Source organism: Vidua macroura, chromosome 2 (assembly GCF_024509145.1).
Source record: "Vidua macroura isolate BioBank_ID:100142 chromosome 2, ASM2450914v1, whole genome shotgun sequence".
NCBI classification, from domain to species: domain Eukaryota; kingdom Metazoa; phylum Chordata; class Aves; order Passeriformes; family Viduidae; genus Vidua; species Vidua macroura.
The window spans coordinates 70,878,358-70,900,796 of record NC_071572.1 but is presented as its reverse complement, the minus strand read 5'-3'; the positions used below and the strand labels follow the sequence as shown (position 1 = coordinate 70,900,796).

The window sequence follows — 22,439 nt, the reverse complement described above, 5'->3', positions numbered from 1 at the left end:
CAAGAAGATGCTGGAGATGGTGAACTACAGCTCTGAAAGTATTTTTTCTAGATGCCTTCAAGGAAGATGAAGGCACAAAGTAATTTCCTATTCTCAACCACCCCTGTGAAAAGTCACATGGAATATTTCTGCAACAATAAAGTTGCCTGATTTGCAATGAAGAAACTGAAAAGACAACATAACAAGTCATCTCATGGCAGTCTGATAAGGTCTAATGTAATCCCCCTGACCACACTAGTTATTCCTCTGAACCTTAGTCATTCACCAGGAGTGTCCTGCATCTCTCTGAGTGTAAGGCAGTAACACTGGATTAGTGTCACTAGCTGAGGGACAAAATTGCCCTAAGAAGGCTAAGAGTCCAGCTATCATGTGTGGGATTGTTGAAATTAACAGAAACTGTATCACGCATGCAGAAAGAGCTGAGTTCCAGGACTGTTGGAGCAGTGTCATGTCTAAAGGCAAATATTGTTTCAGATAAAATTTGTTCTATTTACTCGATTAAAAGCAGAATGTTCTATGATCTTATATCACCAGAATGACAACCCCTCTAAACATCAGTGTCTCTGTCTACTTTTCAGTCTTCCTGTTTTCCTGCAAGAGTTTGAATAGTGTTTGGTGTTTAAACAAGTTTGGTACTCATGGCCAGCTCCCATTACATTTTTTTCTGGGATAACCAGTCCAAAACCTATGACAGAATTGATGGTTCTGGTTCTGTTAAGAGTCCACCAGGAGCTCATATCAAACTTCCCAGCTCTCACCTCTCCCATATTGTGTCAACTGATGTAACTTAAGAGAAGTACCACGGCTTTACTTACATTGATCATACAGTAAGAGATGCTTAAGGGCTCCTCACCAGCAGCAAGGATAGATGTAAAATGTAAATGGGAAGCGTAGCATCAGGTTGGGTATAAGCTGGCAGGGTGCAGCATGTTCAAACATTTGCTAATTACCAATGCATCTATCTCCCAGCAGAACTGGGTATTTGTTATCCTCAGGGCTGGAGGACAACATTATTACTGCAGTGTTTTCTCACTGGGCTATCACACTCAGAGGTGGCAACATGTGATACGGCACTTTAAAGCAAATGATCCTGAATCTCACTTGATTCATGAACAAATATGAAAACTGGCTCAATTCCACCTCAGAGATTTTGCAAGAGGAACAGAAACTGGGCAGTGGGCTGAATTTGGTCCGTTGGGTAGACAGGGTTTTGCTTGACAGTTTCTCCTGCCTGCCAAAAGATTACTGAGGTACCCTGTTTGGAGCAAATCACCAGAGCATTACCCAGGGAATTTTCTGAAATACACGGTAATGGAAATCAATATCCCATAATGAGGTGACACAGGAGTACAAGAAAACTGGCATGTTTGGTGTCTGAGAGAAATTCTGAGTAGTTGATTTCTCTGTTTTGGCTAAATTGCTGTGGATTACATGATCATATCCATAGGAACAGAGCACAAAATATCTTGGTTTGGGTGACCATAGTTAAGTTCCCTAAAATAAAGACACACTGAAACAAATAGAGCCTTATCTTCAGAGCTCCTAGACATCCATGAATTCTCTAGCCTTAGCTGCTGTGGGAGATAAATGACACTTTTATTTAGATATTAAGATCTGAGATTAATTTTATTCACTCAGATATAAAAATATGAGCCACTTTGCTTGGATAGGTAATTAACAGTGCTTGTGAGGATTCTTCTTGAAATGACACGCATTATGGCCCTCATCAAACAGAGCTCTCTGTTCTTGCTCTTTAGATAATATTTTCCCATTGGTTAAACTGGGAAAGGTAGCAGATTTCTCTCACAAGAAAGTACTTCCCTACAGCCTGTTATCACCTGCCCTCATTTCCAAGAGTCCTATCAGCCAGCCAAACCATAAGGCTTCTCCTCCCTTCAGTGGAGGTAGTATACTTTCCACTTTTATTTCTTTTTTCTTCTTTTTTTTTCCATTTCAGCTGAACTCAATGTTTTGCCATAAATTTGCATCCTGATCTTACAGCTCATTTTCTGTCTGCACACTTAGCCCACCTGCCTCAAGAGACTGAGACCCACTCCAGCCTCTCCAATGCCAAGAACCACTGGCGTATTCAAATTTCTCAGAGCTTTTCTAAGTTTTATTTAACCAATAGGGCAAGAAAAGTATTATTACTTCATCCTCTGGCTCTCAAACTCAAAAGCACTGCCTCACTAAGGAGTACAAGCACAGATACAATTTAATTATCTCCAAAATGGCCTTTTTGCCTAGTGAACTAATTTTAAATGCCTGATTTCCACAGACACAAGAGCAAACTACAAGGAGAAACTGAGGAACAATAGAAAGAACCCTACATTTGGGAAGAACAGTTCTATTTTGAGGAAAGAGCATGGGACAAGCAGCAACCAGTGGGGAGCAGAGACAGTGATTATTCACAAGAGAAAGGAAAGTATTGTGGGACTGCATTAAGGACTAAAACAAGAAGGCATACAGGACATAGCAGAAGGAAAATGTGTCCTGTAAAGACAGAGGCTGCCAGTGAGCCTGTGGCCACTCCAACAGGCCTGAATCACGATGTGTGAAAGAGTGGTGAGCACAGTCTGATGCCAGTGAAGGACTCTGCTGGCCCATACAGCTTGGTGGCAGAGTGTCACTCATGAGAAGTGTAAGAATCCATTAGATTCCTGGGAAAACCATTTCTGCTATGCTTCCTGAAAGAAAATTGTGGAATGGAATGGAATGGAATGGAATGGAATGGAATGGTACTAAAATGCTTCTAAGTGTCTGAGGGATGCCACAGGTTGATGTAGCTCAAATAGTGGGAAATCAGACAAGCTGTAGAACATGCATATCCTCTGTGGGTCTGACACAGGGTGAAGAGCTGGAGAAGGTCTCCTGAAGCACCTTATGAGCGTATGAGGGCTGCTGGTAGATGGGAAAGCTTTCCATGGGACACAGAAATCCTGTGCCTAGAGTATTTAAAACCAGGCAAAACAGTAAGAGAGGTACGATCCTTTATAAGCATATGACAGGAGAAAAAGGGAGCAGACAGGACCTCATAAATATTTTCCATCTCTAGTTTTATAAGCCCATTTCCTGTTTTGTTTTACCTTATGCCTGCATGTCATATTCATAAAGAACTCAGCAGAAGGATGATCCTATCAATATTTGCAAGCTGTCACTCCTATGTCTGGTGTAAAAAATAATGCCACCAGTGCTAGTAATTGTGTGCACTGGGGGTTCTGAGGACACCCAAGCTCTGGGCCAGAAGAAGTGAGACTTGGTAAAACCATTATTAGTGAGAGTCTTCAGCCCAGACTGACCTTCTGAAAGGTGGAGGGCAACAAATGCTGGAGCCTGAGTTTTGCTTCTGGGCCTAGGTGGTTTTGTGCCTTTGCTAATAAAGCTATTTAGACTTCTTTAGGTCTCTGTACTTGCTCATCCACCCTGTTTTTACTACAGAAGACCTTAGGCTAAAGAGCAATAGAGCCACTCGCTTCAGATGCTCAGGATGAGGTAAATTCACCAGTTTCAAGCAATAGGTTTGTCTTCCTATTGACTAGTCACAACTATTGAATCAGCCCTGAAACTTGTCTTTAGAACCTAACTTTTCAATACCACAAGTCCTAAGTTTTGTTTCCATCTCAAGTCAAAAATCATGCAGAATTCCTAAATGTGAATAATTTACATTAGGGGATGGTGTGGCAACCACTTAGATTAACACACTCAAATAAGTTCACCACCCTCAAGGATGCTCAAAGCTCAACATGACCTGATCTTACTGCTGAGAATATTTTTTTCTTTTTTCATTTTTTCCTTTTCTTTAAAGTAATTTCTCCTTCCTCTTTTCCTACTCCTTTCTTCTTTCCTTCCTTTTCATACCTTTTCTTATCATTTGCCTCCTTGCAGTACAGTCTTCTCTTCTTAGTACAAAGCCCTGTACAGAGCAGGATTCAGACAAGATAACCTGGAGTGGACCATCATGGCTACCAGGCCTATTTCAGACAGTGCTTAGCCCAACAACTCCCTTCCTCATGCAGCTTTTTGTCAAGGCTTGCTCTGGATTTGATTCCCCTCAACCTTCAGGACTACATCCTGCCAATTTGATATAGTGCAATGCCAATTATTTCAGCTGTGACATGTGAGGATAAAGTTGTGGGGGAGGAGGCTGACTAAGTCCCTGAGAAATCACAGTGGCCAGATCTTCAGGAGCTCTGAAGAAACTAATTCCCTTCAAAATCAATACTGCAATGCCATTGAGAAATCAAAGCAATGTACTTGAGTGAGAGCAGAGCTGAATTTACCCATGAACAAGTGTCCTGATCACACACACCATGGTGCCTGATCCCCTCTCCCTTGCAATATTGCAAGTCACAGAGAAATTAATTGCAGTCCACAGGGCGGTGCAATCATAAAGCATGAGTGACTCAGTGGAGAATCAGGGCCGATAAAAATACACTCCCAGTGATCGAAACATTCTTTGCCAGCCCATTCTTTTCCTCATCCATTTTTTGTCTTCTCCTCTTCATGCTTAACTTCACTTCTCAGGCTTCCTAGCACTATGATTATTATGATCGCTATTATTATTATCATTGTTGCTTTGTGGGCTGAGAGTTGCAGATCTCAAAAATAAAGCAGATGTCAGCAGCTCTGAAGGATCCTATTCTATTACACAGCAGAACAAATGAGTATGTCAAGGAAGGGCTTTCCAATCTAACAAGAAAACAGCACAACCAGACACTAAATAAATAAATAAATAAACCCTGCGGGGACAGGCAGACTAGTTCTGATTTGATATTATGCTAACATGATGCCTACTTTCTACACTAACAGTGTTTTAATATATTTAAATGATACTGGGGAAATAAGTCATGAAATAGGAGAAGTCTTCATGTCAGAAATGATTAAAATTATCCAAGGGGACCAGACTGCTTCTCTCATGGAAATGTGGCTCATGGTGTCGGATTATGAATGTAGCCCAAACAGTATTTACATAGTGTGCCTGACTCCATCTCATTACCTTTGCCAATGATTGCTTTTCCTGGCTGCTGGAAGAGCAGTCCAGCTGGTGAGGGGGAGCCCAGCACCAATGTCTGCACCATGGCAAAGTCTCAGTCTCTGCTGAGGCTCTGGGATGCCTCTGGGTTTTATAGGGATATGTCACAGGGACATGCCCAAGCAGCCATAAGAGGGACCGGAGCCAGCTGCCACACTGGTGCCCCTGCTTTATGCTTACAGCAGGTGCAGGCCCACCTCCTGCTTTCCTGCAAATGGACCATGAGCCAGGCTGAGCTTTTTGGGAAGGCATGCTTCCAGAGCCAGGCTACATTCCTTAAAGTAGCCTCCCTCCAAACTTTCTGAGCAGGGATAAAACCAAGCCTTGCCTGACTCAACCTGTAGCCTTTAATCTTTCTCTCCTCCCCAGCTACCTGCTCATGCTCCCCCATTTCACAAAAAGGGAGATCTCTTTTCTCTTGAGGGATTTTCATAAAGAGCCTGAATATACTTGTCAAGCTCCATGCAGCAATGTTAATTTTGCTTGTGAAACTGCAGCCTTAGAAGACTCTCCATCTCCTGAGTCTTTGCAGCCCTAGTAAATGGCCATTTATTAGCTGCAGTCCATGATTTGCTTCCTTCTGTGACCCATCTTGTAATTTTCCTTGAGATGACAAGCTCTGAATGAACAGCATACTCATTTTCCAGCTATAGCATATAAAATATGGATATGATCATGAAATCTTGAATCCATCAAAAAAGCAAAGACTTTTCCTTTTAGGACCTAAGGTTCTAAGAACCTAGGGCTGGGCTGGAGCCTCCATACCCTGCAAGCTGCAGTCTGCTCAGGCACAGAGCAGTGATACTGATCTCAATTACCAGTAACTTGATTCACTCTAGTGCTCTGACAGATGAGCTTTGATGAGCCCCACAGTAGCAGTTTAAGAACTTCCTGGTGACCCTCCTCCCATTACTCCCTTTGCAGAATTGGCAGATGGGAATGTGCATCCTCCTGTGGCTCTGCCATGGCAAAGTTTGATGCATTAGCTTAAAAGCACTGAGACACCAGATGATGAACTGGAGCTGCTGAGACTTTCTGTCACAGGGGCAGTAACTTGTGGCTGGTTGGAGGAAGCAGACAGCTGGATATGAAAGTAGCCTAAACTGCCACAAAAAGACTGGCCAGTTCATCTGTCAACCCTAAGTGAGTGATGAATCAAACTGCATTAGCTTCTGCTCAATACTGCAGAGCAGCAGTTGTCAGGAAGTTCATGCTCACTAGACATAGGGGTACAACTCACAACTAAGTCCTCATTCTAAGAGACTCTGGAGAAAGTGAGCAGTGGAGAAACCTTACCTGAGAAAACCAGAAAAGGACTTCAAGACAGCCTAATGTTTATTTCTTTAAACCTGGACCCTGAATACAAGCAAACTATGGTCAATAGCAAGCAAAAGTGTTTACAGTCTAAAACCAGCTCAGATGTTTCATTTTTTCTGGAACCAGGGACTCAGAGATGTCATGCTTTGTAAATGACCCTATGGAGATGATAGCTACCACCAATCTGTGGAACAATTCCCTTGGGAATGTTCTCCAAACACTGGAATCAGAGAATGACAGCATCAGCAGTCCTGAGAGTGTGAGCTTATTTGGTTTAGCAGAGTACCATTAGTTACTGCTCTATCCTAAGTCATTTCATGGAGGTAGGCAGGGGACTGTTCTTCTGCATAAAAGCTCCTGACATCTGAGTCTTGGTGAAGAAAGGCTTGAATTGGCTCATAGAATCATAGAATGGTTTGGGTTCAAATGGACCTAAAAGATCTCCTACTTCCAATGCCCCCACCAGGGACAGGAACACCTTCCCTGAACCGGTGTCATGGTTTGACCATGACAACTGGGTTGCTCAACGCCCCATCCAACCTGACCCTGAACATTTACAGGGATGGGGCATCGACAACTTCCCTGGGCAACCTGTGCCAGTGCCTTGCCACCCTCAGAGTGAAGAATTCCTTCCCAATAGCTAATCTAAACTTACCCTCTTTCATTTTGAAGCCATTTCCCCCTTGTCCTGTCACTACACACGCTGGTAAAAAGTCCCTTTCCAGTCATTCAGTGAGAGTTTCTTGGGGCAACAGGCACAGCCCTGGCAGGGATAAGAAAGACTGCTGAAGTGGAGCTACACAGAACTGAACATTTAAGTACAATATGCAGAAATGGAAACATCTTCCATCCCACACCCTTCAACATCAGGCACTCTTTACCTCCTAGAAATTCATATACTTATGAATTTCTAAGCCATATGGGCTTTCAAATGCATTACAGCATCCTACTACAACTCTAGTCTTATTAAAAATCTTGTCAGCAACTGTGAATGATGAAATTGTGCCCCATCAAAATGATGCAAGATAGTTCATATCTCACAGAATTTTGACCTCAGTACTCTTCATACACATTCATACTTCTCTGTGTCTAACACTCTCCAGGCACAGTTTCAAATTCATCTCAACAGCATGAGGGCTAGAAACACTTTTCTAAGGGGATGCTGTAATTTTACATAATCATGACTCCAGAAAAAATCCAGACTCCTATACCAGATATGTCTCATACTAACCCTGCAGACATGAACACAGAGTCCAGAAGGAGTAAATTAGAATGTGAATTATAATATGAATTTTCCTAGGCATGCAATTGCTTTGCTTTTTTTATTTCATATTTAACTGAAGCCCTAAAGTAGACTTTTCTTGAGAAGGCAAGCAGAAAATCTGGAACCCGAGAAGAATCTAAAGAAGCTGCATTACAAATAAGGAGTTATTCTCCTAGGATGTTTCAGTAGAGCTCCTATAAGCATCAAGCATTGTCATAGATACAAATAGAAATGGTCTGAGTTCATGGGGAAATCCTGAAAAGATAACAGAGGTTATTTTATCCTTCAGGGAGGCTGTGTTCTTTGCTTGGATTGAGTCCTCACCATCCAGTCTTCTTATTAAGACCTCTCCCCTTCAAACAAGGGATTACCTAACTAGGTAGTTTGAGAATAGTTTATGATGAACAATAACAAATAACAGCATGGGGAAACAAAAGGGAAAATAGGGGGTCCAGGCAGGAAGGATAACAGTGTCCAATGGACAAATTTCATATTGAGAAAGATATGAGGAAACATGTCCAAGAAGAGGATGCAAAACTAACTCTAGAGCCCACACCAGAAGACAGAGTTCAAAATTGTGGGAATAGAATGAGAGGAACATCCAGCAGTCAGTGACCTAGCTGGTTTAAGTTCAAAGAGAATCTCAAGAATCAGGACACCAGTGCTACAGAGCCTCAGTGAAATGGAGAAGGTGGTCAATGGAAGTGATTGAAAACACAGAAGACCCAACACCACCCTCCACATGCTCAGGACTGGAGAACCAAAGCTCTGGAAGTTGAGGGAGAAGCAGCTGTTGGAAGATGTTAAGCCTGCACAAGGATGGAGCCTAGGATATGGTGTATGCCTCTGTGGGAAACAAATGGCTTTTCAGACACCTGATTGTATTCCCTGGAAACATTTTGATAGGAAAAAAAAATTGTTAGGCCTGAATGACTTCTTGGAATAAATCAATTTTCCTCCTTTACCAGGAATGACCATACAACTCACAGAAGCCAGTATAAAGCCAGTTACAGCTGCCCTAAGCTATACAAGTAGAAATAAAATGGTCTTGAACACTCCACATGCTGGTGAAAACTTTCCTGCTCATTCCAGAAGATGCTGATACTGGCCATGGCTGGGGAAAAGACACCGAACTGGGCACATGGTACCTCCTGTGAGGCCATTCTTACACTGCATGTAAGGTAAGAAAAGCATGGTAGCTTTTCTTCCCTGGTCAACTGGCCTAAGAAGTCCAGTCATGATCACTGGGTTTTGTTCTACAAGTTCTAAGAAGAACTTCCAAGTGAAGAAAGGAAGATTGTGGGCTGGGGTGCTTGGCATAAATAGAGGGAGAAACATCTGCTTATGGAATGCAGGTGGCTGCAAAATCTTAATTTTTTTCTTTTTCTATTTTTTTTTTCTTTTTCATAGGAAAGAGCATTCCCCATGGCTACACACACAGACATCGGATTTAAAAATAGCCAAGTTCCACCTCGACTGTGGGTGAGTGAAAGACAGAAGACAGATGCATTGGCTGCCAGCTAGACTTGACATCTACTTTTTCTTTCCTCACCCTGGCAGCCAGCAGTTGCACACATGTGTACAGGTAAGGTCCTCAGTGGCAAAGCACACAGTGTCTGCCTCCCCCTCAATTCACTGACTGCTGCCTGCCAGCTGTGTGTGTCTGGGAGCCACGTGAACCCACACTCCCCATTTAGTGCATCAGGCATGTATAAAAATCACCAAGCTCCTCCTATTTGTCCTACTTAATTCACAAATTCCTCACTAGTCATTTATGTGTGGGGATTGCTATCGAGTTCTTTGCAAAGGTTAACGTACCTCTGTTTCTGGCTTGTTTCATTAACTCCTTTAGTGCTTGACACTTTCCATGGCTCCAACCTATATAATGATTGTGTGTGCTTGTGCATGACTGGTCTCACTTTCAGACCCTGGCCCAGGTCAATTAAAGGTGATCAGTTTCAAGGAACAGTCTTGGTCTTGCTTCCTTCCTCTTACCCAAACTACAGGAGATTCCTCCTTTTTTTCTTAACTGGCTTTAATCCACCCACTGTTTATGCTTCCAACCAAATTCATTCATTGAAAACATAAGGCACTACTGCCCACATACTCAATGCTACTCTTCATGTGCTCATCAGCAATAGAAGCCACAGTAATTCAGCAAACTTGGCTATTTATTTGCAAACATGTTTACAAGCATCTCTTTATTCATTTACCTAAATCACATGGTTCACAGAGAAGTCCTTTCCATGGGAAATTATGGATGCTGAAAAGTCACATGCATTCAAACCACAACTTGACAAATTCAGAAAAGGAAAATTAATCTCACTGCATTGAACTTTAATTAACTGGATGTCAGGGAACTATCTGAGGGCAGTATCACTGTAGATTTATGTTATTCTTACAGGTTTCCCTCTTTTTGTAATGCTGGAAACAAGATACCTTTGGTCTAATCCACTGTGGACATTCTTAGGTTTTCACATGTGTTTTCCATAATTTGGTTGTGATATGATTTCCTAATAAACCTGTTCCAGGAGCATCCAGGCTGCATTAGGGTCTTACAGACACACTGTAGAGCGCAGTAAGTATTTCTTGTTCTACATTCAGAGCTTGGCATGCTAAGCATCATATTTCTGGTCTAGGAAGATGGGCAGGAAGAATAGAAAATATCCCATTATCATAACAACCTTAGAAATAGAACAGACTTGGTCTCTTCTGCATAATGACAAGGCATTGACTCTTGTTCAGTTTAGCAAAAAGAAGGCTGCAGAATTGATATGGCCACTACTAATGAATACAGACCTAGGAGGGACCAACAGGTGTCTGGGTTTACTCAGGCATGTCTTCTCTTTCTGTCTGAAATGTTTGCCCAGGTGGAATTTTCCCATTTTTCCAAATTTCCCAGACATTTGACCTGAGCAGCAGCAATAACTGTAGCTATGTTCTGCATGACCAGAAAGTGCAAGCTAATAACTGGTTTATGCAGGCATATCAGCAGTACAGCACACATGCATATACCTGTTTACAAAATCCCACCTAAACTTGATAACATAATAAAAGAGAACTCTTAATCCAGGGGCCAAGATATAAGAAAATCCCACAGCTGGATGCTGAAAGTGTGTACACTCATTTTTCACATCAGTGTTTTCAACAGTGGAGAGAAACAGCTGGTAGAGCAACTTTCCAGGCATCATTGGGAATCCTCCACCACCATCAATGTTTAAACCATGAATGGGTATTATTTCTGAAAAATGCTCATAAAGGAAATGAAGAGGGAAGTCATGTAGCCTTCAGCCTGCGGGGAGATGCTCACAGTGGTCCCTTCTGCCTTTAAAAACTCCTCATCATCCTTCATTTCTCAAAATACCCTTCTCTCAGGAGAGCTGTGAATACTCACTGACATCACAAGGATGATCTTTGGAGAGGTCAAGACAACGTGGCAGTGAAGGGACATGACCACCCTCATAAGCACACTTGGCTCTTTGCAGTGGCAGCTGGATCTTAATGCCATGTCTCCTCTAGTCCAACAAGCAAAGGAAAAGACTGGGAGTGGAGACCAAAAGACATAAGCCAAAGGCTGCAATCAGACAAAAAAGAATAGGATTTTGTCCAAAAGCCATATATCTCAACTGGAGACTACTGGTTTAAACATAGCAGCCACTCCCAGGGAAGTCACACTCATATTTGTGAAGGTCCTGCCTGTCCCACAAGCACTGGCAGGCCTCAGCCAGGGTGAACTCACATCCAGACCTGGGAACCTCTGTTCATGGTGAACCATCCATGAACCTCTGTTCATGGGACACTATTTTTTTCCCCTTACCTAGTTGCAGGCTGTCTCTGCCAGCAGCCTCAAAGCTCCTACCTGTTATTAAAACAGCCTCAGAGAAAGTAAACATGACAAATGGAAAAACAAAAAAATATCACCCAAATGTCTAAGGAAACCATGAGCAACATCCAGCACATATTTTTCAAAAGGACAAGGATTTTCATGGCTCAGCGTTCTAATTTGTTTGACCGTTCATTTCCAAGGAACACATCCAAGAGTGACAAGCTCCATTTATTTCAATGGGCAGCATATGCCAGCAACGTGAATGGCGTAGGCTATAAAAGAGAATGGATGTTCTCAAGCATCCTAGAAAGCTGTCCTTTCGGCAGACAGAGGACATGTAGGTAATGGAAGTGCAGCTCTGCTCTGACAAGCAACACCATAAAAGCAGCATCCTGGGTTTGATGTCTCCCCACGGCAGACCTGAGAGATTTGTTGAAGCTGAAAGTGAAAAATTATTACCTAATATCTAATATGTGGCCCAGCGCTGGAGAGAGCAGTTGGATTCTTTCATTGTTCTACTTTTCTGGGGCAGAAGGACATGTCCTTTGGACATATAGCCACTTCAGGTGTTAGTGCTTCACCCTTTTAGACTCTCAGAGGCTACACACCAAACCAGACTATTCTCACAACTGACATCACCTTCCAATCATTGTATAACGTGAATATGAGATGTTCAAGCAAGAAAGTGCCCTCTTTTCATAAAACATCATCACATGGCAGCACTGTTTTCAGTCTTGCCTCTTTGTACTATATCCTGAAGACAATCCTCTTCTGAATCTTGCCTTTCCAAAGTCTGATCCCACTGAAGCCTGAAAGACCGTGGGTTGTGAATCTCTGTCACAAATTCAGTACCACCTACGACTTGATACTGTTTGGTGGCCTCTGACACTTTACTGTAAGTCTCACAGGAGTGGACAACTTTTATTAGCTATCATGAATGAATTAACTAATATTAGTTCTGTGTTGGGACTTACCTAGGGAGCAGTCTAGATCAAAAGGTTTTGTCAACAAGCCCTTGGCTTGTCAGCAAGCCCTGGAAGTCAAAATAGAATGATTCTCATCTTGCTTTTCAGTGAGATGGCCTCGACAAAGGTTGGGTGTGGCTTTGTTCATACTGAGTCTTTCTCTGGACACCTTTCATTCTCATTAAACTTAAGAGGTCGTTGGGAAGGAGCAGTGTGAGCTGCAGTGCTGTCCACAGGAAACTACTTACCCTTCTCCTGTACCTCCAGCCAGGCAACATCTCAAGCCAGGTAAAGAAGAAGAGATGTTCATTACTCTCTTACAGCCCTCCAGCATGGCAAAATGAAATCCCAAATTCTCCTTCAGGAGATTCATGTCCACCTGTGCTGCAAGGCTCACTATCCTGGATTTAGTCTGCAGTAAGGCAAATACAATACAATACAATACCCCTGGATGTCCATTGTACAGATCAGAGACCTTTGTTGTGCCACTGTTCTTCCTATTCACTTTCTCTTCAGCAGGTGCAGCTTGTAGGTTGCAGTTTCACCTTTTATGGAGAAGCCAAATCAATGCTGTTCATGCCATTGAGGACATCTTTGATTCCCTCTTAGTGAGAATCTTAGCTTGTCTTGATGCCAGTGAGGTGCTTGCTTAGTGAAGAGGCCAAGCATAGACTTGTGGCTGGCTCTGTGTCTATTTGGGGATATAAATCATAAGGTGGCTTTGCATCTATGCAGCTTCCTTCGGGACCATACTGATTGCCAACATGCAGGTCTCCACTTGCTGTGAGCTATTTCCTAGGGAAAAGACAAAAAGAGCTTGAGAAGGAGCTATAGTCATCCTTCCTTTATCAAAGGGGAACTTTTAGTTTCCATCAAATGCACTTTTGTCCCTCAATTTCTGATTGTTTCAGGTGACTTTCATGCCTGGGCCAGTTGGCTCCATGCATATTCAGCTCTCAAGACCAGCCTCTTGCTCCAGGTGTGAGTGGTGAGAGACAGGAGAGCTCTCTGCTGTGAGAATTTGGCTTTGCTTCTGGGCTTTGGGGCTTTATTTGGTTAAAGAAGAGCCAGGCTGTTGGCTCCAGCATTTCTGACCGTCTTTTTAAGGCTAAAGATACAGACTACACCCTGTGTCTTGCAGTTGATGTGAGAAGATTTGCAGTATCCCAGCAGAGAGGTTTGGGAAGACACCCCAGGCCTGGCGTGCCCAGGACAAACTGGGATCCTCTAGATTTAACATATCTGGTAGTGGAGCAGTGGGGTAATCAAATCCCAGGGGCAGTAACCAGTGTTTTACAAGGTGTCAATAATGTCCATCATAACTGAACAGCATTGTGAAGCAACTGTTTGGTCTTTTCCTGAAAATTAAAACCAAAAAGCAAGCCATATGATGACAGCATCTGTAGCACAGAGCAGGGTGGCTTGCATGAATTAGCAGCTTCCTGGCTGTTATCTGTGGCAGCCTTAGCCAGCTACTTATTCCATCACCTGCAGCTTCTGTGGGCTGAGGCCTCAGACTTACACCTTGGGGAGCACTGCAAGCCAAAGACTCCAGCACTGAGCCACAGTCAAAAAAGGGCTGGAGAAGATCTCCTCCACAGCTTTCTCATTGAAGTCTGGGATCGTGGTCATTTGATGGAATGGGATCTTGGGTCTTGGAATGTGGAGCACAGTGACCTTGAACAGCTCAGATCCTGATCTCCAAAGAGCACCTGTGAAGGTTACCAATAAGGTGGGCTGACTGGGGATGTGCCACAGCCTCAGTGACTTGCATCTGAATCTTCCTGTCATGTCCCATTGCAGGCAAGGATAGCTTAGCCAAGAATCTCCAGAAGCCCTGCTGAGATCATGTTGATATCCATGGAACCAGTGCCAGTTTGTGGGGTCAGAGCAAGTGATAGCCTCCTGCTGCCTTGGAGACTTGTTATGGGTAGGGGAAGAGAGATAAATCCCCAAATTTCTCTGGGAGAAATGCTCATTAGGATCCACTTTCAGGCATTTCTTTCCCTAGTGGGCCAGGGGTCATGCAGGGGGGCTGTATTCTGTGCAACAGTATCCACCATTAAAAAAAATAAATAGACAAAACCCAAAATTACTCAGGTATGCTACTCATTCTTGTTAAGGTCCTGCAAATCATATCAAGTGCAGAACCTCTCCCCTTTCAGAGCTCTTCCAGCCTGTTGCATATGGATGACCCTCAGGGATCCCTGCAAGTGTCTTCCTGCCACCTCTCCCCCATGCTTCTTGCTGATGGGACCCAGAACCACCCACTGAGCTGCTGGTGAGTAGCAGAATCAGTTCTGCTCTGTCTTACCCACCCCTCCTGCTGTCCCTTTTTGGGGGCTTCAAAGGGACCCTACCAGTACAGGCTCCTGGCACAGAAAAGTCCCCGTGGAAAAAGATTATTACACCCAGAAAAGTGGCTATGGCACCCATTTGAAGGGATCTGCAGGGAGGATAATGGGGATCAGAGCAGAGAAGGCAATGCCATTTGGCAGGGGATGGAGCAGGGTGACAGCAAGAGGAGTCACTTTGGTCACAGGCATCCCCGACTCAGGCACTAAGGGGCCTGGCTTCTTCCAGCCTCTTGAGAGCAGAAAAGCCACAGACTCATGGCTGACTCCCTCGCCTCATTGTCTGTGCACTGGAGCACGGAGGGCAGGAGGCAGAGGGAGTGTGGGAGCCTTTCTGTCCCCCTGGCTCTGACAGGTCCATGCCTGCCATGCACTGGGATTGGGGGTGGGTGGGAGACAGGGCAGGGGGACCGCCAAAATAAATGAACTAAGAAACCAGTCTGATAATTCTCCACAAGCTTGGTATACATGATGCAAATTGATGTTTAAAGCTTATTTATTAGCTTACATGTGAAATGCCAGCGGTGTTTTTCTAGATCAGTGGGTATCCAATATTTCGGCGGGGGGAGACGACAGCAGTGGGAGTGAGCATGGCTAGAGACTGTATATCCAGAGGCTAGGGTTTATATCATGGGCTGCTCTCAACTGTTATAATTTGTGGCACAGATTCAGCGAGAATCTGATCTGCTGAAAATATTTGGGCTGTGAAAACTCCCACACTGTGACAGATGTCAAGTCCAATTAAGTGACTCGTGTCCAGGTTTCTGTCCAATAGGCTTTCCCATTAAATACCAATTTAAGAGGGAAAAAATGCCGCCCCCTTTTCTCCAAGCCTTTATCTCTTCCGACCATCTCTAGGCGAAACCCTTTGGTACCAGAAGTGGAGCCACACGCATCTCTGCTCCGTCTGTCTGTCTCGCCCCTACCACCTTCCGCACCCCTCCTTGGCTTCTTTGCCACTCCGGGAGGGGTGGGAGGAGGAACTGCACTTTCTTTTTATGCATGTGAGCGTACCTTGTCCTGCACCGCCGTTATCTCTCACAGCCGCTCCGAACCCGCGCCGAGATTTTCGTTTATTTCGTTTTGTTTTTCTTTTTCAGCGTTCGTATATTTTCCTTTATTTTTCACTCGAAAAATGCAGGAGGAGTTAGGAAGCTCAGGGACGGATGGGGGTTTCGTTTATCCTTTTTTTTTCTCCCCTCGCCAGTTCTTGAAGGACCAGAAGAAGAACTAAACCAAACATTCATTTTCCGACGGCGTCTCCCCCGCTCCTGCCCCTCTCCGCCGGACCGGTGAATTAACAAAACCTCACGTTACAACCCCCACCACCCCCCCCCCAAAAAAAAAAAAAAAAGAATAGAGAAGAAAGGAGGGAGCGACGCATTGTTACCCCGACCTCCGGCGTGCCTGGGCGCCGGGCCGCGGCGGAACAAAGCCGGCAGCGCCGCGCCGGGCTCCGGGCTCCGCGCCCCGGGCCCCGCGACCGGCCCGGCCCGGGAGCGGCGGGGCTGCTGCAGGGAAGGAGAGGCTGAGGGGGCGGGAGAGAGGGAATAATCCCGGACGGTGCTGGTGCTGTCGCCGCATCCCTTTTGTTATTTATCGCGGTCAGGGAAGAGGAGGAAGAAAAGCGGGGGAGAGGGCACTTTCCTCCTCTAAAACCGACCGGCCGAAGCCGCCGGTGCGCTCAAGCCGCTGCCCCGGACAAGCGGGCGGAGGAGGACTTTGATGGGGAAACGCTTTTTATCCCCTGATGCATCGTAAGTAACTTAAGTTGTTATTTATACTCCGCGAACAAGCACGACAGTATAACGTCTCCCATCTCTGGAGCGCTGGAGGCCGCGGCGAGGGATGAGATCTGCCTTTCCCTATTCGAGCAGGACACTTTTTCGCTCGTAATTAATTTTATTTGATTTTGATTTTTTAATTTTTCCATGCTCCGCTCCCGAAGGGTCATTTGAACTGTAAAGGAATCGCCGAGGGGGCGAGGGGACCTGGAGAGAGAGGCTATCCAAACGACTCCACTGAGGTAAGCAGCCTTAACAGTATCTTTCCCTTTTGCAGGTAGCCGGGGGCATGGGTCTACTGTAATAATGATAATAATAATTTTTTTAAAATAGGCGGGGGGGGGGGGGGGGGGGGAAAGACCCTCTTTCCGGATCAGCTCGCCAAACCCCACAATACAGATAAATCCAAATCAAAGCGAAAAATTCAACACACACCAGTAGAGAAACCTCCGAGCAACTTTCTTCAGGAACCACCGCTTTAATCGCCCGTTTTCGTACAATCGCCCTGCAAATCCTGCCTCTCTAGTGTGCTTTTTGCATAAGCCCCCTCGCTTGGATGCCAGTTGAAAGGTGATTTTAAACCTTTCCTCTGTATCTTTTTGCCCCACGAGACCACTGATACCTACCTTGCGCGCTAATGTTTTTTGTTTTTTTTTTTCCCTATCCCTGCCTTGTGGGCCTGATTAACGCTCCTTATTAAAAATCGAAGAGGAAGCGTTTCCGACGACCCTGGCAAGAGACGGCCCTTTCCCAGAGAAGGAAGAGCTCTTCTCTCCCACTCCCCAGTCCTGGCTCCCTGCGCACCCCGGGGAGCGCTGAGCCTCGGCCCCCGGCGGAGCCCCTCTGCCCCGCCACGCGTGCCTCGCGTCTCGCCCCGTTGGGGGGCGGCTTGGCTCTAGCCCTGCCTGGGAAGAATTCCTCCTGCCCATGTGGCTGTTATTAATATTATTATTATTGTTAACAACAATAATAATAACAATCGTTTATTTTTCCCAACCGGGTCTGAGGCCCGAGTGGGACTTTCCCTGGAAACTTTATATGGAAATACTTTGCAATCTTAATTCGGGGGAAGGGATGATGCGATGTTCTCTCCTCCAGTGGGCTCCCTCCCCACCTCGCTCAACACCCCAGCTGCACACACGCACGCACACACACACATACATTTGCGTCCAAGGTTATTCACTAGTTGCCTGATGTATTGTTTTATTACATGCCGGCATGTCCACGGACGCGCTCGGATTTGTATTGCTGTCTACATGACAGATGGTGCTCTGTGAGGCCGCAAGAAGATACGATTCAATTTTCTTTTGAAAGGCACGTCCGCATTTATTTATTTATTTATTTAGCCTCCCCCCCTTTTCGCGCAGGGAGGGGAGAGGAGGGAAAATTTAAAGGGATGGAGAAGTTCGGCCTCTGCTTTGAGGTTTTGTTTCTTTTTGAATCCGACGCTTAGGAAACGGAAACTCTCCAAACATTCCCAATTGATCGCTAGCAAATCGCTGTCTGCACGATTAGCAGCAGGACAGGAAAGAAAGAAAAAGAAAAAAAAAAGAAGTAGCACAGAGAAAAGAGCGGAGGGGAGAGCCTAGCAGATACATCGGATCCCGTAGGGATCGGGGAAATAAATCTCCCCACTGGCCTTGTTATATTTGTGGAGCCTTGAGCTGTCTATTTAAAAGTATCATGTCTGTAGCCTGGATCCCATAGAGCGTTTCCGAAAGAGAAACAGTTAAGCAGAAACTGGCAGGCTAGAAAGGACAATATTAAAACTCAGGGCCTGGACGGGGAGGGGGGCGGGGAATCACCATATTATTGAAACACTGGATATTAGCTTGCTTGAAAAAAAATCTTCTATTGCTCTCTGGGCCTGTTTCAACACCCAAGGAAGCGCAGGGAATAACGGCAGGAAGTATATCCCGCTGAAGCTGCCGTCAAACGCTAGAGAAGGGATGGTTAAATGACGGGGTATCGTTTATCCCCGATATTGCTCTCATTAGTACTCCCTGAAGGAGCCGCAACTCGTGACCCGGTTCTCCCCCCGCCCCGGTCGGGCGGTACCGGTGCCAGTGGCAGGGCGCGGGGACCGGCATGCCTCTGTATCCCGGGGTCGGGGCCCTGACCCGCTCTCTCTGCTTCTCTGTCTCGGGAAGGCTCCTCCGCCCCCTCCAAGATGATGCTTAGCCCGGATCAAGCTGCCGACTCCGACCACCCCTCCTCGGCGCCCTCCGACCCGGAGTCCCTGGGCGGCGCGGATGCCCAGGCGCTCAGCTGCTGCGTCTCCGACCCGGAGCCCGCCGAGGGCGGCGGCGGCGAGGGCCGGGGCGGCGGCGGCGGCGGCGGGGAGGGCCGCGGCGGGGGCCGGCCCGGGCTGCACCCGCCGCCGCTGAGCCGGGAGGAGAAGCGCCGGCGGCGCCGCGCCACGGCCAAGTACCGCTCGGCCCACGCCACGCGTGAGCGGATCCGCGTGGAGGCCTTCAACCTGGCCTTCGCCGAGCTGCGCAAGCTGCTGCCCACCCTGCCCCCCGACAAGAAGCTCTCCAAGATCGAGATCCTGCGCCTCGCCATCTGCTACATCTCCTATCTCAACCACGTGCTGGACGTGTAGCACCCGACGGACGCCCGGAGCCCCGGGACTCCCAGTCCCATCGCCCCGGGTCCGGTCGCGGCGGGCAGCGCCTTCCCCGGGCGGGCGGCGGGGCGGGGGGTCCCTGCTGCTTGTGCTCCCCCCCCCCCCGGAGGGCTCCCGCCCGGTTGAGAGCCCGCTTTTCGAAGAGAAGTGTAAAACCGGATTGTCTCTTCAGGCTGTCAAGTGCTCCTTTATATATATCCAAAAACATCTACTTGTGACCTTAAACGTGTGACCCATGGGTGCAGTTAAAAATAACTATTTTTTATTTATAGTAGAAGGAGTTGACAATTTATTTTTTTCAAGATTTATTTATTTTTCAGAGTGGTGGCAATTTTACTTTGGATACTTTGTGCCAATTGGTTTCTATAGTCGGGTGTTTACACTTTCTCCTGTGGAATATTATGTTTGACTTTATGAGTGTTTGTTGGGATCAATACAGTGTTCATTTTATTTTCTTTTTAATTTATTTTTCCCTCCAATTATATTGCACTTGTGTACCACAAGCCTCCCCTCCCTCCCTGTTTATAAGTATATTTTATATATATCAAGGCATTTGTTCTTGACCTTTTCTCTTTCTTTCCTTGTGTGGGATCAACAACCACTAGCACTTAACTAGGAGAGGTTTTTTTAAAAACTTGTTGTTATTCTGATCTATAGTTGCGTCTGAAAAGTTCTTTGCAAATCGTTTATAAGGGAAGTAGTTCCTTTGTGGGTATATATGTGTGTGTGTGTGTACACATGCATGTGTGTGGGAGTGAGCGTGGGTGTGTATGTGTGTGGTATATTTTTAGGAAAGGACATTTTTTCCTAAAAAAAAAGAAAAAAAAAAAAGAAAGAAAAGTAAATCCAGAACTGCTTTCCTTTGTGACAACCAAAAAAATTCTATAACCTGAAAATGTTTCATGTTCTTTGCTGTGAATCTCTTAAAACAAGAAGCGCATTTTAGGGACAAAAGAGAAAAAGAAAAAAAACCACATCTGCTATCCAAAGATTTTAGTCTTTTTCAGGGTTTTTTTTGTGTGTCTATGTTGCTCTATATAATGCAATATTTTGTAGTGAAAATAGATAAATCTGGTTTCTATCTGATGCGTTTTTCATATCTCTCATGAATGGTGAGCTGTTTTGCATATAAATAAAAGTATCAAATAAAACTTGTTTTTTCCTAATTATTTTTCCCTGTTGGTCCTTCTGTAAGACAGACATATGAGATGTCCTTATGAATAAGGATTGCATTCTCCAATGTGTGGGAAGCTTCAACAGGTTACCTGCCTCTTCCTAAGGAGACTCGGACTGCAGTCCCTCCACCACAGCTCCCCAGCTGCAGCTGCTCTCAGCTGGCTGTCCTGCCCAAATGCAAAGGAGACACAGAACCCCTGCTGTCACTTTCTCCCAGTCTCATCATGACTGGCATCTGGTCACATGTTCCAAAGTTCAAGCTGTACAATCCAATCTGATGCTTGCAAGCACCTGTTTTGCTACCTCACTCTTTGAAATGTCTGGCTTTGCCACCCAAATGTATGTGTTGTGTCCTGCCTGAGTGTACTGGGTTTTCTTTCTCTTGTTTAAATTCAGCTTTGATCCCTCTCTGGCCAGGTCTTATTCTACTGAAACCAAGGAAAAATCTTGTGCCCTTTCCCTGCTTTAGAAAACCTCAACCATAATCTTTCATACAAGGCTTCAATTGCCAAATCTTGTCATTTGAAACATGGAACAGATACAGACTCAATGGCAGACAGGTTATTACCTGAGTAATGTGAGACGGTCTCATTTATTAAACCCTTTCCTCGTTTTCCACAAGGAGTTAATTTTACCTATAATTTGAATACTGTCATTGACTCTGGTGGCTGCGTCATCCATTCTTACTTGCTGGGGAGATAAAACCCTCCCCTCTACCCCATTTTTATGGCTGACACTTTGCACAGCGATTTAATTAAGTGTGGTCTTGACCAGCTGAAAAGCTCCATGCAGAAAATCTGTCAGAGAGACTGTTAATTCCATTTCCTACAAATACATGCTTGCCATGTCCCAGGGGAGCACACACTGGTTTGGTAGTTCAATGCACAGCTTTCAAATCCTGCATTTCAGGGCTGAAATAACTCCACCAACTTTGGAGTTGGCTTCCTTTGGGACAGGTTTGTTTCTTAGGTTGAGTATCAGGGCGTTGTGTGGAGTTTGATGTAATTGCCTGAGTGATATTATAAATCCTACCATCCAAAAAGCCTTCATGCTACTAGCCTTGGGAGGACTTAGTTAATAAAAAGATAAACCTATTATTTCCGTCTTGACCATTGGGAATGCATGTTTTAGGGGAAGAGAGTGCTCTGCAACACCTGACTGTAAAGTATGATGGCTGCAGTCACTGGCAGTTGTAGGTGTCAACCCCACATTCCCCCTGACCTCACTTCCCCTTCTGGGGGTGTCGCACACATGTCAGAGGCACAGGCTGAGATAATGCTTGGGTCTCAGGTTCCCAGCCACGTGATCCTGTGCCCAAGTGATAAGCCAGAAAGGCTGCTGTGTTGTGAGCAAAGAAGAGCACAGTGTGGAAATGTGTGGAAACAGGCTCAGGAAGTCAGAAAATCTGTGGGCTATTCCATTCTTACCATCCCTGAGACAACAGAGAGCCTGACTGCACTCAAACACAGAGCAGCAAGGGCTTTGCTTTTGGTGGTATCCAAAGGGCCAGATCTCAAGTTTAACCTGCAAAAGGGTCAAGGGCACTTGACCTGAAGAGATGTGCTTTTCTTCCCAAGTTTTATCTGATGGAAGAAATTGCTTTTTCCTACAAGTCCTATCTCACTTTCATACACTCAACAACTTGTTTAAATCCTGTCCCCACCATAACATCACCCCAACTACTTCTATCTTTCCTAGGAAGCTCATTCTCATCTAGCAGTTGATGAGTGTTGAAAACAGAATGTAGGTTTTGCTCCCACATTACACACCTTTTTTTTTTTTATTCTTAAGGAGCTGAGTAGTATGCACAAGCTACAAGGCCCATGCAAAAAACAAGGCTGCATGACTAAGTGCTCAGAAGTCTGGATTTATGAAGAATGGGTAAACAAATTTAACTCCATCTCATTGCAAGTCTGGGTTAGATAGCAATAAAGTCTAATTATATAATCAAAGTTTGCCTATGTCTATGTTTTCTCAGCAATAAAGGAATGAATGACCTTGAATGACAATACTATAGGAGGAATGGGGTTGGAACTGCTGAATGGAAGTTTATATCACACTCAGCCATTACAAAAACTGGAAGGGAAGAGAC

At 45.2% G+C, this 22,439-nt stretch overlaps 1 protein-coding gene across 1 annotated transcript; it reads left to right on the top strand.

Annotated features, from left to right (window-relative positions):
- The first annotated feature begins 16,330 nt into the window (after positions 1-16,330).
- Positions 16,331-20,285, top strand: NHLH2 (nescient helix-loop-helix 2). Its single transcript, XM_053969682.1, has 2 exons — positions 16,331-16,784; positions 18,693-20,285. The coding sequence occupies exon 2, from the start codon at positions 18,713-18,715 to the stop codon at positions 19,145-19,147; it is 435 nt and encodes a 144-aa protein (XP_053825657.1). The 5' UTR covers positions 16,331-16,784; positions 18,693-18,712; the 3' UTR covers positions 19,148-20,285.
- Positions 20,286-22,439: the final 2,154 nt, after the last annotated feature.

Excerpts from the sequence above, each read along its gene's own strand:
- NHLH2 (XM_053969682.1), top strand. The coding sequence starts at position 18,713 with ATGATGCTTAGCCCGGATCAAGCTGCCGACTCCGACCACCCCTCCTCG.